The sequence below is a fragment of the Agelaius phoeniceus genome, chromosome 7 (genome assembly GCF_051311805.1).
Source record: "Agelaius phoeniceus isolate bAgePho1 chromosome 7, bAgePho1.hap1, whole genome shotgun sequence".
Classification (NCBI taxonomy): domain Eukaryota; kingdom Metazoa; phylum Chordata; class Aves; order Passeriformes; family Icteridae; genus Agelaius; species Agelaius phoeniceus.
Genome location: NC_135271.1, coordinates 11,629,012 through 11,646,823, shown reverse-complemented (window position 1 = coordinate 11,646,823; position 17,812 = coordinate 11,629,012). Strand labels below are relative to the sequence as shown.

At 48.5% G+C, this 17,812-nt stretch overlaps 1 protein-coding gene across 13 annotated transcripts in view; it reads left to right on the top strand.

The window, feature by feature from the left end:
• AGAP1 (ArfGAP with GTPase domain, ankyrin repeat and PH domain 1) overlaps positions 1-17,812 on the top strand; it is a 325,885-nt gene that overhangs the window by 64,979 nt on the left and 243,094 nt on the right. For 2 of the 13 annotated variants that reach the window (XM_077180973.1, XM_077180977.1), the window contains exon 1: positions 3,009-4,544. The exons of 4 other annotated variants lie outside the window; for them this stretch is intronic. In XM_077180973.1, coding sequence (XP_077037088.1) covers positions 3,527-4,544 — 1,018 coding nt within the window. In that variant the 5' untranslated portion in view covers positions 3,009-3,526. Of the gene's footprint in view, positions 1-3,007; positions 4,545-17,812 lie in introns of those variants that run through there. 7 more of the 13 variants (XM_077180970.1, XM_077180969.1, XM_077180972.1 and 4 more) reach the window with 5 other exon arrangements.

Here is a 17,812-nt window from a genome sequence, read left to right as displayed (position 1 = left end):
ATAACCCGCTGTTAAAGCAGATTCCTGTAGTTGGTCTGGCCGCGGTGAAGGGGGATGGTAGGACCACCAGGTGATGGTGGGCTTTGCACCAGCGGCTGCAAAACAGCCCGTCCTGTTTACAGGAAGCCTTACAAGAAGTTGCACGGTGGTAAGTTGTGATGAGTAGCAGCAGAGCAACCTTGGAGTACCACTTAGTGCCCGTAGGAAGAGCTGCTGCAGCAGCATCCCCAGGGATGATGGATGTCGGCGTTCCCGCCCCGGTGCGAGCGGAGCGGGATGCGGGGAGCAGGGGGGTGCGGGATGCTCCGGAGAGGGCTGCAGGAATGTGCCGGCTATTTGTGTGCGCCTAAAGTGGTTCCTCTGGAGGGGTCTGTCACGCCGGGAGGATGAAAAATGGTTGATCCCGCTCCGGGTGAGGAGGCTGCGCTGCCCGCGCGGCGCGCTGCAAAGCGCGGCCTGGAGCCGGAGCCGGGATCAGCCCCGGCAGCCCGGCACGCTCCAGCTCTGCTGGATCTACATATCTTCCTCAAGATCTGGATCTTGAGGAAAAGATATGCAATTTTTCACTCTTAGGCTCATATTTTATAACAGGTCTTTCCTTCCCCTGTCTCTTTCCTTTCTTTTTTTTTTTTTTTCCCTTTGGAAATACCCGTTGGAAGTGGCATTTTGGGTGTCAGAGAAATGGAGAAATGTGCCATCATTCTATGGCAGCAAACAACATTTAGAAGCGACTGGAAATTTGTTTTCGGGCTGGCCAAGGGAGACCTCTTAGAATCCCAGGGGCATTAAATATCACCTTGTTCCAGCTCTCTGCCAAGGGAAGGGACACCTTCCACTAGAGCAGGCTACTCCAAGCCCCTGGTCTTGAATCCTTGTCTGCTAAAGATACAGGTGCTGCTCTATTCCATGGTGAACAGAGCTAAGAGGAATAATCAGTGTTAATTAGTCAGCATTAAAGACAACACTGATACCCGGAGAAATGAGCTAAATCAGGAATTCTCTGTGTTAACACAGTAGCAGTGTGTGTTGTGGGATGGCAGTGTCCCCAATAAATGGCTGTGTGTAGAGGCTGGGAGCAGAGCATCCCTGATTCCTGAGTCAGAGTCCAGCCTCCCCCTGGAGCTGCTGCTGGGGCTGTACCCTCCCCAGATGTGCCTCCAGGTCTGTTCCTCACTCAAAGGGAGGCCAGGCCCTGGCACAGCTGCCCGGGCAGTGGTGGAGCCCCCATCCCTGGGGGATTTAATACCCGTAGAGGTGGCTCTTGGGGTTTAGTGGTGGAAGTGGCAATGCTTTCCTTCCTTTTTATTGCTTTTGACCCTCACTGGCATTGGTGAGGGATGTTTTGATTGTAGACATGGGAGGGAGGTGCAAGGCAGCTGCAGGTGCTTTTTCAAGCCTGACTTTTTATGGGATGTAAGGCATGGAACCTAAAAACATTTTTCCTAAGGTTGTGTAACTTTTTTTTTTTTCCTGCCATCCTGGTTTGCGAGTGACTAAGAGTGGGCATTTACTGGTTGTTAATGACCTCAGCATCCCTGCAAAGGCACTGGCAAGTGGGTGTGAAAGGGGGTGTGTGTGACACGCCCTGCTCCAGCTGTGCACCAGAGCCAGGTTCTGATGAAACCGCTGCTTGGGAAGGGTTTCTGCATGACTAACCACTCTAGTAATGGGGCTTGGTAATCATGCAGAGCGTTGCTGTGAACAAACATTTATTAAGGAGGGTCACAGATAAAAAAAGAAATCGGTTCTGGGTCGTTTTGACTGTTTTTGAGGAGGAAGTGTTGTCTCGGATGCAGAATGAGCCAAGATCTGAGCTCACAGTGTGGTCCAAGCTGAGCACCACACGCCTTGCCCCTTTTATGGGCCTGGATAAATCCTGGGTCCCATTAACGCCTATAATTATCCCAAAAGGAAGGTGATGGCAGACTTTGCAGTGGCATCCAGCCTGCAGGATGAGGAGCAATGGCCATAAACCACGAGAAGTTTCACACCAACACGAGAGAGAACTTCAGTATATTGAGGATAGAAACAGGCTGCTCTCACCAACACGAGGAATAACTTCAGTATATTGAGGATGGGAACAGGCTGCTCACACTAACACAAGAGAGAACTTCAGTATACTAAGGATAGGAACAGGCTGCTCTCACCAACACGAGGAATAACTTCAGTATATTGAAGATAGGAACAGGCTGCTCACACTAACACAAGAGAGAACTTCAGTATATTGAGGATGGGAACAGGCTGCTCACATCAACACAAGGAATAACTTCAGTATATTGAGGATGGGAACAGGCTGCTCACATCAACACAAGGAATAACTTCAGTATATTGAGGATGGGAACAGGCTGCTCACACTAACACAAGAGAGAACTTCAGTATATTGAGGATGGGAACAGGCTGCTCACATCAACACAAGGAATAACTTCAGTATATTGAGGATGGGAACAGGCTGCTCACACCAACACGAGGAATAACTTCAGTATATTGAGGATGGGAACAGGCTGCTCACATCAACACAAGGAATAACTTCAGTATATTGAGGATGGGAACAGGCTGCTCACACCAACACGAGGAATAACTTCAGTATATTGAGGATGGGAACAGGCTGCTCGGGGAGGCTGAGGAGTCTCCCTCTCTGGAGCCGTTCCAGCCTCACCTGGATGTGCTCCTGTGAGAACACAAGCATGTTCTAGGTAACCCTGCCTGGCCAGGGGCTTGCACTGGCTGACCTGCAGAGGACAATTCCGTGCTTCTGCCTTGCTCGTGCTGCTGGCAGGGAAGCGTGATGTGCATCCCGTTCCCGAGAGGAGCTGGCCCAGGCAATCCTGGTGCTGCTGGCAGGGAAGTGTGATGTGCATCCCTTTCCCAAGAGGATCCTGCTGAGGGAATGCTGGCGCTCTCTGCCGCCGCTCCGGGCGGGCGGGATCCACGCCGTCTCTTAGCGGCTGCCGGTGCCGCGCTCGGGCCCCGCCGCTCCGCTGCGCGCTGCCCGCCCCGGGGCGTGCGCCGGGCTCCGGCACCGCCGGCTCCGCTCCCGCCGGCCCTTCCCGCGCCCGCCGGACCCGCCGCGGATGCTAATCGGATTTACCCGGCCGAGAGGGCAGAGAGAAACCCGGCCGGGTCCGCAGCCGTGCGGCCGCGCTGTAAACAATGAGCTGGGAAGCGGCTGCTGCGGCTGCCGTGCCGTGAGGAGCGGAGCGGGACTCCGCGGGAGGAGGATGCGTGCCGTGCCGTGGATGTGAGCCGTGCCTCGGTGCCTCTCCGGGATGCCGCTGCCATGGACGCCGGCCGCCGGCGGGGAGCGCGGCCGGAGCCCAGCCTGACCCCGCCGCAGAGCGGGGTGTGACACCGGAGCATTTTTTTTTTAATTACTATTTATTTATTTCATTATTTTTTTAAACCGGGTTGCAGTGGATTGTGGCTGTGCGTTTCCAGCGATTCTCCATCCGTCCATCCATCCATCCATCCGTCCGTCCGTCCGTCCGTCCATCTCGGCGCCGATGCCCGCCTGAAGGGCAGAGCCATCATGTACCTCCTGGACAGCAGCGAGCCGCCGGCCGCCGCCTCCTCCCCCGAGAGGATGCAGCGGGGCACCCCGCAGAGGAAGACCGTGTACCGCATCTCCGTGACCATGGTGAAGAAGGAGCTGCTGGGGCCCGAGAGCGACCGCGCCGGCCCCGAGCTGCCCCGGCGCGGGCGGAGCCGCCCGCCGGGCTCCTCCAGCCTCACCAGGGCCGGGCTGCTGCTGCTGGAGGAGGAGGAGGGCGAGGAGGAAGGCGAGGAGCGGGACAGGGTGCCCAGCCCCTGCGGCTTGCGCACCTTCCGGACGCTGAGCACGGGGCAGCTGGAGCTGGGCCGCCTCAAGGTGCCCCGGAGAGCGGGGCCGCCCCCGCCCGGGGCGCCGCGGGGCAGCGCCGGACCCGGAGCAGCCGCGGCCGCCGCCGCATCCCCGCCCGGGCAGGAGGAGGACGAAGCCGGGGGGCCCGGGGAGGAGCCGGCCCCGGCGGAGCGGGGCCACAGCCCGCGGCGGCACTCGGGGCTGCTGCGGCGCAGCTTCAGCTTCAGGCATTGGAGCGGCGGCGGCGGCGTTGCGGAGCCGGCCCGGGTGCGGCGGCACAGCAGCTCCGGCTGCCTGCCCGGGCCGCCGCCGCCCTCGCCGCCCGCCGCGCTGCCCGCCGAGCCCCCCGAGAAGCGCAACACGCTGGACGTGGGCGAGGTGCTGAGCCAGGCCGAGCCGCTGTCCCGGCTGGAGCGCTGGGAGCGCAGCAAGAGCAAGAACCGGACCCTGGATAACAGCGACCTGCAGCGGCTCTCGGAGCGCCTCGGCCGGGAGGGCCCCGCGGCCGGCAGCGAGCACCGGCTGCTGCGCTTCTTCAGCGGCATCTTCGCCCGCAGGGACGGGCCCGCCGCTCTCTTCGGCAGCCCCCACGGGCGCTCCCCCCGCAGCAGCTTCTCCAGGTCCAGGGCTTATTTCAGCAGCCTCAGGAGAGGCGCCGTGGAGATGCAGTCCAGCTCCGAGAGCATCAACGGGTCCCCCCAGAAAGGTGCCCGTGCTTGTCGCCTCTGGGTGCTTGGCGTCGGTGCTGGGGGATGGACGGTGGGGTCAGGGGGCTGCTGGGTGCGAGGAGAGGGAGATGCTGCACTGGGCTACATCAGGGTGCTGAGGCACACACAGAGAAGCTCTGGCTGCCCCTGGATCCCTGGAAGTGTCCAAGGCCAGGCTGGATGGAGCTTGGAGCAGCCTGGGCTACTGGAAGGTGTCCCTGCCCATGTCAAGGGACATGGAATGAGATGATGTTTAAGGTCTCTTTCAGTCCACACCATTCCTAATTCTATGGATACAGCGTGCTTTGAAGCACATGGTAGTGCATCTGTGCGGAGTGCAGGTCAGGCTGTGTGTCCTCCTGAACCAAAAATCCCTCTCTGGGGTGATTGGCTGTGCATTCTAGGACAGATGAGTGAGGCAAGTGTGGCTTGTTTAATTATGGAATAGAAGCTGGAGTGCTGCTGTATATAGGTCACTGGGTGGCCCAGTGCTGCACAGCACTGACACTTTCTCCTTTTGGAAAGGCTTCTGTAATCTGAAGGATGGGTTGTGTTGGTTAGAAATGGGCACTGCTGGAGAAGTGAGTGAATACTGGTGCAAATGTCTCATAAATCCTAAATATTCATTGTAATAAAAGAGCTTGAACTGAGTTAGGTATTTTTGAAAAACACAGGACAGACTCAGAAGCCACACTCTTTGAATTATTATATTATTTGAGTCATTTTATATAGCTGTGTACAAATTGGCCAGAACGTTTCTAGTCTAGGTGGAAATCAGATAGGGAGTTCTGGGGGTTTGTGAATCCCTCAGATACAAGAAAAACTTGAAGAAGAACCTTGGCTGTGGGATGGAGGTACCTTGCTGCGGGGTGGCAGGGAAGAGCTGACGAGCTGCTTTCTGTGAGGACCTGCAAGCATCCTGGTATCGCTGGCTGGGACGTGCCAAACCAGAAATGCTGGTTGTGGAGCTTCATTGTGAGCCAGTGCTTTCTTCCAGCTGTGCTTTCAGATCTTTAATAAGTATCTGTGATGAAACATTTAACCAGCAATTACAGTCCCCTTTGAGCACCAAAGTGCTTATCAGGTGGCAAATGATCTCTGAGTTGCTGCTTTTCTGAAAAACACAATTCTCAATTAGATTAAGCTTTCCTAAAGGCCCAGGTACGGCAGAGGATGGTGTGGAGTTGGGCCCAGGTGGTTTATTTTGGGGAAAGCAATAACCAGCTGCCAGCCCCTTCCCTATGCAGAGCTCCTGCTGCGAGTGGAGTGTGCCCAGAGTCTGAGGAATCAGGAGCAGAGCCAAATATTTCGACCTGGTAGCTGAGGACTGTAAGGTTTTATTGATGTGGCGGCATTCATGTGGGCTTGGAATAATCTTGACGGAAATTGTGGGCTGACCTTGGTTAAAGTTCAAGGTAACCACAACAGGGAATTACTTCATTGGGCTCTTGGTGCCTGTCCTGTGCCAGCACCCTCCAGCTCCTGCTCTCCTCGTGTTCTGGGAGCACAGTCCTGCCAGCCTGGGAGGAGACCTCAGTTAATCAATAAACTCTTGGTAAACAGCACTGAGATGTTCCAGAGAGGTTCTTCTGTGCGTGCCACCACCAAATCTGTCTGGGGCAATGAATCCTTGTGCAAAAAAACGAGTCCCAGTGGTGTGGCTGCAGTAGGCAGCAGTGTGGCAGCCTTGTGTTATGGGTTAGCAGGCCTGGTGTGCTCTATTTCCTTCCCTTTTTCCATAAAATTGCAGCTTGGGAAAAAAGCTTGTGTACAGCTCCAGCTGTTGCTCATTGGTGGCTGCTAGAAAGCTGAACTTGAACTAATTTGTCTTTAATTTCTCCTACTGTGTGTTAAGAAATACATTTAATTAGTTATTACTAGTTAGCATGCCAAATATATTTTCATATTTTAAGGTTGGAACAAGCTGCTATTTGGCCAGAAGTTGTTTCTTGCCTCTTTTAGTTGATGTGGAGTTGGTGTGCTCCTGAAAGTCCTGTGCACAGATTCTGGACTAACTGCAGACACCCAGGTGGAACCTCAATTTCAGTGTGGGTTTTATTCCCAGAAACTTGAGGAAATTCTTGGCTGTGAGGGTGGACAGGCCCTGGCACAGGGTGCCCAGAGCAGCTGTGGCTGCCCCTGGATCCCTGGCAGTGCCCAAGGCCAGGCTGGATGGAGCTTGGAGCAGCCTGGGCTACTGGAAGGTGTCCCTGCCCATGGCAGGGGGTGGGATGAGATGGGCTTTAAGGTCCTTCCCAAGCCAAACCAGGCTGTAATTTTATGATTTTACCGTTGTTTCCCTTGTGGCCTTGGTATTCTCTGTGTTTGCTGCTGTGAATGAGTTATTTGATTTTTTTTACTTGAAACAAAAAGCCTGCCCAGGGTTTTAAGAGAAAGTAGAAGTTTAAAGAAATGTAGCTTGTTGGCATTTTTAGCTTCAAATATTCACCTGGGCACTGCAATATCTGCTTGGATGATATTTCCTGAAAAATACCTTACTTTACCTACCACAGTCAGGTGTAACATAGTTTTGGACAAGTTTTTAAGCAGAAGAGTCAAGAATTTTTAAATCTACATGTTTTTGATGTTACTGAGTTTGACTTAGCTGTGGAGTCAGTAAAGGTTGATTTTTGGCTGGGATCAGTCTAGAGTCTCAGTAGTTATTCAGGCTGTCACTAAAGAGCCCTTGAGACTCAAAAGCCTTTTCCTTTCCTACCTGCAAACCCCATTTGCTCTGATATTGTTGGCCTCAAATCCTATGCAAGTAACAATTCCCAAAACTCTTGCAAGGGGAAACAGGGGATCCATTTATTTGAAGGAAGAAAAGTTTTCTATGTGCATGACCACTATCCCCAGAGGCAGAAAGAGAAACTCCCATAAACTTCAAGCCAGAGGAGTTATTTTTGCCTTAAACCATTTAGAAGAAGTCCTTAAGGGGAATGTCATTCCTCATGTAAACTTTTTTTCTCCTTGAAGTTTTCATTATTCTTTCCTGGTGAGAGGAACCCTCTCTGCTGTGGAGGAAGAGGAGGAGGATGGCTCTGAGGCTGAGGGCATGGGGGGCGGTGTTAAAATAGTTCCTTTTTCAGTGGTTCTCACTTGCTGCTTTTGGTCTGAGATAAGTTTGTTTGAATAACCTCTCTTTGGGATACACTAAGCAGATTTGGGTATCAAAATTGTTGACTATCAAAAAGAATATCATCGTAATATAATAAACTGCTCTTTTGAGGGTTTTTCCCCTGAGGTTTTAGAGGAGTTAGTTTTAAGCTCTTATCTCAAATTCTGTGCAGCTTAGAGTCGTGGGAAGCAGGGGGAAGCTGCTGAGTGATTTCTGTTGGAAGCCTCCAGCCTCTTCCTTGCAAAGCTCCACTTGAGATAATTCCTGTTAGTTCTGTGTCATCTCCTTGCTGCCCTGGTCACTGCTCTGCTGTGCTGCTGGCATTCCCATTGTGTGCATGGATGGCTGGGCACAGACCTGGAGCACATGGGATTGAGCAGGGGGATGCAAATGCACTGGAACTGGTGCTCTGTGCCTCCCTGGGCTGGAGCTGCAGGTTTGTGGGGCTCTGCTGGCATCAGCATAATCTTTTTCAGCACTGGAGAGTCCCTGATTTCATGAAGTAAAAGCCTCCAGCACTCTTTCAGCTGTTTCAGTTCTAGTGAGTGTTGTCTAGAGGCTGTTATGAAAATAAAACCCAGCAGATAAATGGATTGTAGTTGGGGTCAAGCATTTTCAAGCATTGTCTAAGAGTTTTTTTATTTTATTACTTATTGGGTAGGTCTTGTGTCAAGCAAAATGAATGCCAGCTGCACTGATAGAGGCAGGTGATTAAGAACTGAACTGGTATTAAGGTCACTGGCTGAATTAGAGAATGAGATGGATTAATGTGTGCACAATATTGAAGGATGTGCCAGCTGCTAGCAGCCATGGTCTTTGTTTTTCTCTTAAAATTGAAAAGAAATGTAGAATTTTAATGCCTCTCCCATAAAGTTGGCAGTTAAATACCTTATGGCAGTAATGGGTAACTTTGTTGGGGCAGATCAGTGAATATTTCTGCAAAGGGTTGTGCAGGTATTCATCTCCATTCCCTCCCAAACTGAGCCTTGTAAATTGAATTAGTGCTCTGTTGTTTTGCCAGAGATCTGCCTGTTCCTTGTTTACCACTCCAGGTAACCATGTGTGGTCTCATGCAGATGACCACAGCACAGCTTGCATAGGGAAAAGAAACATTCAGAACACAAAATTCCTTTTCCTTTCCTCCTAATTCCTTAACCCGAGGTTGCTCAGTGTGAGGAGAAGCCAAGTGCCAGGTCCTGTCCCTGCAGCCCCCCAGGCTCAGGGAAGGGTGCCAGGAAAGGTTCCTTAAGGAAAGGACCTGGAGCTGAAAGTGAGCCCAGGTGGGCCAGTGGCCCCTGGGCTGTGCCAGCCATGGTGTGACACCCCCAGGGCAGGGATTGTCCCCAGGGCTGGCCCTGCTGAGGCCCCTCCAGCCAGGGCCGTGTCCAGCCCTGGGGGCAATCCCCACCGACACTGAGGGGACACTGGAGAATGTCCAGGGAAGGGAATGGAGCCCCAGGAGGGGCTGAGGGAGCTGGGAAGGGGCTCAGCCTGGAGAAAAGGAGGATCCAGAGGGGTCTTTTCCCTCTCTGGAATTCCCTGCCAGGAGGGAGGGGGGGGGTCGGGGTGTGCTCCAGGGAACAGGGACAGGAGCAGGGGGAACGGCCTCAGGCTGGGCCAGGGCAGGCTCAAGGTGGACACCAGCAGGAATTTCTGCATGGAAAGGGTGCTCAGGGATTGGCAGAGGCTGCCCAGGGAGGTTTGGAGTCCACATTCCAGGAGGTGTCCAAGGAAAATTGGATGTGGCACTCAAGAGCACAAGGTGGGCATCAGGCACAGGTTCAACTCAATGGCACTGGAGGGCTTTTCCAACCTAGAGGATTCTGTGATTCTGAGGAGCATGGGGCTCCTCTGGAACTCTCTGCTCCTCCTGGTGAGTCTGCAGTTTCTGGTTTTTCAGAGGTGGAGTCTGTATGTGAGGTGGCAGATGAGCTTTTTCCTGAGACCAGTGGGAAGTTTGTAGTTGCTCATAGTTGCTGCATGACCTGACTGCAGTTCTGTACTGGATGTAAATGGTCATTTTGCCCTGTAAAATGAAATCACTGGTACCAGATGCTGAACCCTTCCTCTAGTGAAGCAGCCAGAACCTGCCATCACTCCCATTTCACAGAATAGAATTTCAGAGCAGTGTAAGATCATCAGCAGGGCTGCATCCAGGTCTTGGATTCCTAGATCACCACTGAAGAACCACTTGGGTGTATTTGAAGGAGCAGTTTGGCTCTCTGCTGCAGAGCAGAGCTAGTTTTGATCCCACAGAGCTGATGACCAGCAGTAGTTGAGCACTGATTGCCCAAGTTCAACTCTGCAGTCACTATAATGAGTGTAAAACCATGGCAGGTGTGGGGTTTTCTTTGGCATGGCCATAACCTCGGGAATCGGTGTTTGGAAAGCAGAGAGCAAATGTTTTAAATGCCTGAATATTCCTTTGCACTTTGGGCTGCCTAGGATGTAACAAGAAATCATTAATGCAGACTGTTAATGTGCTGGTGTTACTTTTGATAAGTGGTGTTGGGATTTCCCCATGGCAACTGCAGTAAACACACAGTGAGAGGCCCTTTCTGCCAAAAACCACAGAATGGCTTTTTTCATGTGTGAGGAGAAAGAAATGTCACTATATTGAACCCTATCATCTATTTTGCTCATGAAAAGCATCCAGCATAAAGCTATTATCTTGATGGGAGTTGAAAAAGGGGTGTTGGATGAGTTTGGATGGTTCAGGCTGCTACATAATGACAGTGTGTGACAAATACTTGCGCTTTATTGACAAAATAGTACCAAATGTTGCTCCAAAGCAAAGCAGGCGGGGAATGCCAGCGAGAGAATAAGCAAACAGCACGCTGCAGCTTTCTGCAGGCTCTTTTTGATCATCACAGGCAGCATTAATGGTTTGCCTTGCTATTTGTTGAGGTTTCCTTTGGGAACAAGAAGGGAAGCAAGGCAGAGAGAGACCTGCAGTGCAGCTGTTGGGTTGCAGGAGCAGCTGGAAGGGCTTTGGAGCAGGCAGGGACTGGTGTTTGCCATCAGGGTCACTTGGTCAGGAGGTCTCGTTTGGAGGGGTGTTTGTGAAGTGGCTTCACTTCAGTCATCGTTTAACCTCGTGCTCGTGGTTTGGGTTCTGCTCAGGCTGCCCAGATGAAGCTGTAAAGGTCACTTGTCTGAAGTGATAACCCAGAGTAATCTCTCCATGCATTGAGATGTTACAGCAAGGGCTTTGTGAGGAGCCCTGCAGGATCTGGCTGTAATGCCAGTCCAGCCCTGGGATTTAGGCAGGCAAGTCTGTGTTTCCTGGCTGTAAATGTTCCACGTGGGTGGTGCTCCAAGTCTGTCTCCTTGCTTTCAGAAATGTTCCCTCTGTATTGCCTGACACCCCTTATTTGTACCTTTATTTCCACTAGCCTATAGATAGAGCTGTTGAATTAAAGATTCAGCAGTGTCACTTCTGGTTGTATCAAGCAACTTTGATTTTTAAATGAATTGATGATGTGACTCAACTGCTGAGCTTGGGGAAGTTCACTGCAGTCTTGAAGGTACTTAATAAGAAATAAATTCAAAGTTTCTTGGGAAAATCCCAGTGTTAGTAGAGGGTTCTTGTTCTTCCCAGCTCCCATTTTGTGAATGAAGCCTCCCAGCAGATCTTTCCTACTTGGAAGGATTAGATGCTGCTGTTTTGCTACTTAGATATGAAGGGGAGCTCAAACACTGTGCTGAGTGCTGCCAGCTCCTGCTGCTTCCAAGTGATTTATAATCCCTCTTTGTTTGCATGTGTTTGTCAGTCAGCTTGTCTGGCTCCTCTGACAGAGAATCTGGATTCCTGAAAATGCTGGTTTAGGACTTGGTGTGTATATACAAATACATATACATGTGTGGGGTTTGAGAACAGGCTTCTGTACCCCTGATGAGAGATTTTTTTTCCCTCTTATTCCCCTGCAAACAGTTGCCTGACAGCAGTGCCAATGTATTAAACATAAGGGAAAACTTGCAAAAGTGGGTGCTGAACCACTCAGTGCAGCTGGATTGATTTGATTTGTAGGGATGTGTGAGGCATTTATGGAGCTGCCTCCCTCCTTAGTTTCTCTGCTGCTTCTGGGGGTGCAGGTGTTATTTGGGTGTTAAAAGCACAAAATTTCACCTTAATGAGTTATTGTTTGTCCTCTCTGCTAAGTGGCACTCCTTTGCTTAGGCTGAGCCCTGAGAAATCAGTAGTGGCCTTTAACCTTGCTAGTTATTATCTATCTATCTATCTATCTATCTATCTATCTATCTATCTATCTATCTATCTATCTATCTATCTATCTATCTATCTATCATCTATCTATATCTATCTATCTATCTATCTATCTATCTATCTATCTATCTAGTTCGTTAGAATGCTCTTCTGGGCATTCCTGCAGAGCTGATGCTCTCCCTGCTCCCAGAACTAAGGCTCCCAAACCCCTAAGCTTTCTTTAGGGTGAGTGTCACAATGACAGAATGCCTGAGACATCCCCTGCTCTCCAGGGCTCCTGTTGTGTTCCTGTCTGGGGTTAAATGCCTGGGAAGCTGGGATGTTGACCCAACTGGTCTTTATGTAACATCCTAATTCAGAAGCTCCTCTGGTCACAGATACAGAAATATTTATGTTGGCAAGGCAACAGCTTTTGTGCCTCGACCTCTGTGTCCTGCAGGGAAAAATCTGATGTTGTGCTCATGGAGGAGACAAGGTTTAACTTTTCTCCAGTTTAATTACTGAAGCTGTTAAAATTGACCATGTGTTGCTCTTCACAGATTTCAGGGGATTGTGCTCAGGCTTTGGAGAGAAATTAAAATTTTGTCTTCTCTACCCTGAGTTGAATTGAAAATTCACCTGTTTTGCCTCATCCCTGGTGCAGATTGTTGCTTTCCTTGCTCCCAGGATGGCAGATCCTCCCTGGCTGTCACTGGTACCCTGTCACTGTGTGTGTCCTCTTGTCCCCTCCCCATGAAGAGCCCATCCAGTGCCACTCCTGCCATGGCAGGGAGACCTTCCACTGTCCCAGGCTGCTCCAAGCCCTGTCCAACCTGGCCTTGGGCACTTCCAGGGATGCAGGGGCAGCCACAGCTGCTCTGGGCACCCTGTGCCAGGGCCTCAGCATCCTCTGAATAAAGAATTTATTCCCAATATCTCATCTAAATATTTGACTTTAACACAGCTCCCCCTTGTCCTGTCACTGTATGCCCATGTGTAAAGCCCCTTTGGGTACCCGAAGTCCACAGAGAGTTTTCCCCAGAGCCTTCTTACACCCTTAACAATTAACTTTGTCAATGAAGGGTTTGTTTTAATAAAAAGAGGCTAATTTCTGCCCTCAGGTGAAGGTGTTATCGCTGGTTTTGTGCTGTTGGCCAGGAATTTCCTCATTTCCAGCATGGTGTTGAGCAGCCTTGTGCTATTCAAGAGTTAACCAGAGATGTTTTTAATTCCATGTAGATTTGTGCATAGCAGGGTTGTTTCCCAAGGGTCAGAGGAAGAAGAGGGCAACACTAAAGGGCTCTTTCTGAAAAAAAGATGTTTTAAAAGCAGTGTTCAGAAGTCCCTGGGAGTGAGGGGCCTCTTTCAGCTCCCCTTTGCAGGGCACTGTCTCTGTGGGGTCACCTGGGTGCTGGTGAAATGCCTTTGAGTGTGAGCAGTTCTGGCCAAAATATGTTATTTTTGTATCTGATTCTAATCTCTCCGAAATATCTTAGCATGTCTTAAGTCTTCAGAATTCCTGGCTATTTCTGAGTTAGCTGCAAAGTCACTGCTCAGGGCAGATGATGATGGTATTTGAGATTAGAAGGTTGCTGTGAATGAAGAGCTGAACTTCAGGTTCTGGGTGAGGTGGGGATGGGGCCTTCAAGGAGGGGAACCGAAGTTCTCAGGAAAAAAAATTCCTTTATTTCCAGTTTAGGTATCTGCAGAGCTTCCCAGGTGACTCAGGGTGAGGTTATTTGAGAATGACAGGCTCTGAAAAAAGCAGGTTGGGATCAGATAAGAGAGATGTGTGTTTGGCTGTGCATAAAGATGTGCAAACAGCTTGGTTATTTCTGTGTGTGTGCACCAGAGGCATGGAAATGCCGGGAGTCTCTTTGGCTGCCTTGCAAACTCGTGGGAATCCTTCCCTTTTGCCCCTTCTTATCTCTTGCTCTTGTGAACACAAAGGGTGGGGAGTGAAAAGCGAAATCCTGCCCTTGGTTTGCTTTGTGGTGGGGTTTGAGCATTCCTGAGGTTATGGCCAGGTTTTACTGCTGCCACCTGGGGAGGCCCTGCGAGGCTCAGGTGTGTCCTGGCCACTGAGTCACTGCTGGTGCCCTGAGCTGCAGCCCTTGGAACCGAGTCTGTTTTTAACCCAAAGATGGAGGAGAACTCACCCTGAGCAGGGGCTGATCACACAGCACTGCAGGCAGATAAAGGCTTGGTTGTGCTCTCACTGCCCTCTTCCTTCAGGAAACACAGCTGCTAGGGTGGGAGAACTTGTTCTGAAAAGCACTTGGAGGGATGCCCAAGTTAAAACAAATAAATATATATATGTATATAAACTGTATAAATAAAAATGACATATTTTCATATCCAAAGTTTTAAAGCCTTCAGGTTCTTTGAGGGTTTTTTTAGTGTTTGATTTGTTTATATTTTATATACATATATTATATTAAAATATTAAAAAACTTAAAAGAAATAATAATAAATAATCTGTATTATTATAAATAATATAATATATTAAAATAAACATATAATAAATAAAATATATATTAAAATATATATAAAAATAAAATATATATAAAAAGAAAAATAGATAAAAATAATTATATTAAAATATATAGAAATATATCACATAATATATAATATATAATGATTTTATATTTATATAATTATATATTATATTTTTATGTACTCCTATTTTTATATTTATTTTCATATTTATATACACAATACAAAATATTTATATTTATATAATATATAACATATTATATTGTAAAATTATATAGTAAAATGCAACATTATATATTATATATAAAATATTATATTATATAGATATATAATATAATCTATATAATATAATTATATATTATATTTCATATTATAGATTATATAAATATTTCTAATAAGAAATGAAATATAAATAAATTATACATTATAGAGTATATATTTATATTTATATTTTGGAATATATATTTTCATATATATGTTTAGTCATGGAATCTGACAGTTTTTCAGTTCAGTTGTGGCTGTAAAGTAGAAACATGATGGCTACTATTTTCTATGAAGGCTGCAGAGCTTTGTTTTCCAGTTTGGCAGATGGTTTCATTCAGTTTAGCTCTGATTAAGATGTCACAGTCCCGGGCAGATGTGCTATTTCTGTCCTCAGGTGGATGTGCAGTGTGTCCTTGCCCTGCTTCTGTGCATTTCTGCCACAGTGCCAGGTCACACTTCAGTGGTGAAGCTAAAAGCCAAGAGCAGCCCTTTCCAGGAGCTCTCCCAGGCTGTGTAAGAGCAGTTCCCAGCCCAGGTGCCCTTCCCAGTGTGGCAGGAACAAATCAGTGCAGGGCAGAGGCTGTCCCTGGGCATTCTGTGCTCCTGGATCTCCACAGAGGCTTCTGCCCTACAGCATTCCTGAGCCAGCTCCTCCTGCAGATGGTGTCAGGACCACTCAGCTCTTGTTCCCACCTAAATCCCAGCCAGAGCAGCAGCAGGATTTGTATTATCCTTTGTTTCAAACAGGGAACCTTCCTGTTGGGTGGCTTTGGCTGGCAGTTCTCATCTGATCCCTTTGGAACCCATCCTGATTTGGGGTGTTGAAATAGCAGTGCTTGATTTTGAGGGACCTTTGTGTCCCTTCTGAATGAAGTGTGGTGTCACCATCATATTTTCTGGAAAAATCCCTTTGCCAAGATTTCTTCTCCTGGGAAGCTGAGAAGCCTCAGAGAAAAATGAAATCAAGATTATCTCATTTGCTTCTCCTGTGTTTTGCTGCTTTGGAATGTGGTTTGGAGATTGTTTATCCAACAGGTGATTGTTTGATTGGTGTCATGTGAATTGTTTTAACTTAATGACCAATGTCCAGCTGTGTTGGGACTCTGGAGGCAGTCACAAGTTTTTCATTATTATCTTTTTAGCCTTCTGTCTGTATCCTTTCTGTGTTCTTTAGTATAGTTTAGTATAGCATTCTTTGATATAATATAGTATCATAAAATAATAAATTAGCCTTCTAAGAACATGGAGTCAGATTCATTCCTTCCTGCCACAAGAAACCCCAGAAAATGCCCCAGTGTGAGGGTCTGCAAGGAAGCATCTGGGAAGCAGGGCTTTCCTGGGGTTGCTTTTTCTGCAACAGAAAGCTGCATTTAAAATAAAGGACTCCAGAACAAAGTGGGATTTATTTGCTGTGTTAATCACAGTTTTGTTCTAGGTAACTGTTAAATGATGCTGTTGATGATTAGGTGTCTTTTGCCATGAAATTGGAAGCTCTGATTTCCTTGTGGATTATGGATGGCAGTCCCAGATGTTTAATTTCACACTGTACCATTGGAACTTGTGTGTGAAATCCCTGCAGCTCCTGAATGTGTGTCTGGGCACCTTGTGGGCTTCCACCTGGGAATGCTGGCTTGGAAAAGAAATGAGCCCACTGAGGGAATTGTTCTTGGAGTCCCTCTTGGGGGTTCCTGTGGCAGGAGGAGCCCAGGCCATGCCTGTGGAGGTGCTGCAGTAACCAGGCAGAGGTGTTAAGGTGCAGCTCCTCTTTACACTCACAGGCAATATTCCTGTCACAGCTTGCCTTAACCTCTACCCTTGCAAAGTATGCCAGGAATTGGCTGATAACAAATCCCTTTCCATCCCCAAATAAAGAAGACATGGAGTGTGATCTGAGTGTGCCTGCTCTGTATTTTTAGGGTTGAGAATCAGCTGTATCAGTGAGATGTTGCCCATAAATAGTGGGGGTGAAGTATGGAGACAGGTAGTTTTTGTGTGGAAAACCAGTTTGGATGGAAAACCAGTTTGGTGTTGGGGGCTTGGCAGCATTTAGTGGCTCATGGAGCTGGTTATGTGTCACTGTCATATATTCTGAAAATATGACAATCCTTTGCCAGGATTTCTTCTCCTGGGAAGCTGAAACGCCTCAGAGAAAATGAAAACAATAATTACCCTATTTGCTTCTCCTGTGTTTTGCTGCTTTGGAATGTGGTCTGGAGATTGTTTATCCAACAGGTGATTGTTTGATTGGTTTCATGTGAATTGTTTTGACTTAATGGCCAATCCCAGCCAGCTGTGTCAGACTCTGAGGTGTCAGGCATGAGTTTTTAGTTAGTATCTTGTGAAGCCTTCTGATGTATCCTTTCTCTATTATTTAGTATAGTTTTAGTATAGTATTAATATAACATAACATAATATAATAGATACCATAAAATAATAAATTAGCCTTCTAAGAACATGGAGTCAGGTCCTCAATTCCTCCTTCATCCTGGGGACCCAGCAAATACCACAGTTATGGTGTAGCAATGATTTATAAAACATGTCTGTTCCCACAAGCACAGGGCTTCACACAGCTTTGCTGCAGCTGGATGCCAGCTCAGTGCCCTGTCCCCAAACAGCCACTGCTGGTGGCTTCTGGGGTGGCCCTGTTGGCTTTTGCAGCCTCCTTGCCCAGCCCCTGCTAACCCCGAGGTTGGAGTTGAGTTCCCCAGCCGAGCTGCAGAGAGCTCTGCGAATTAGGGATGGAGAATTCCTGCTCCCACTCCTCCTGTGCATTCCACTGCTGCAGCAGGGTTGTGTGGTTCACACTCCAAATAAAAAGCTGATTTCTTTCTGGATCCAAGCTGAGTTCCTTTCCTGCAGAATAATCCCAGGAATGTGTCACTGCAGTCATCACAAACACTGCTGGCCTTTGCTGTTTACATCTGCTGTCCCTGTCCCCAGCAGCTCCTCGGGGAGGAGGAAGGAACGGGTTTGTGCAGTAAAAACTGAACAAAAATCACAGCAAAAACATAAAACTGGTTTTTTCCCCCTGCTAAGATTAATACAAATGGATTTCTGTGCATTTTTTCAGTCATTCAGATGATGAGCTTTGATTAATACTTGACCAACAAGCAGTGGGTGCTGGATGAGAGCCCAAGGAGCCCCATGGAACCTCCACAAAGGCTTCCCAGATAAACCAAGGCTAA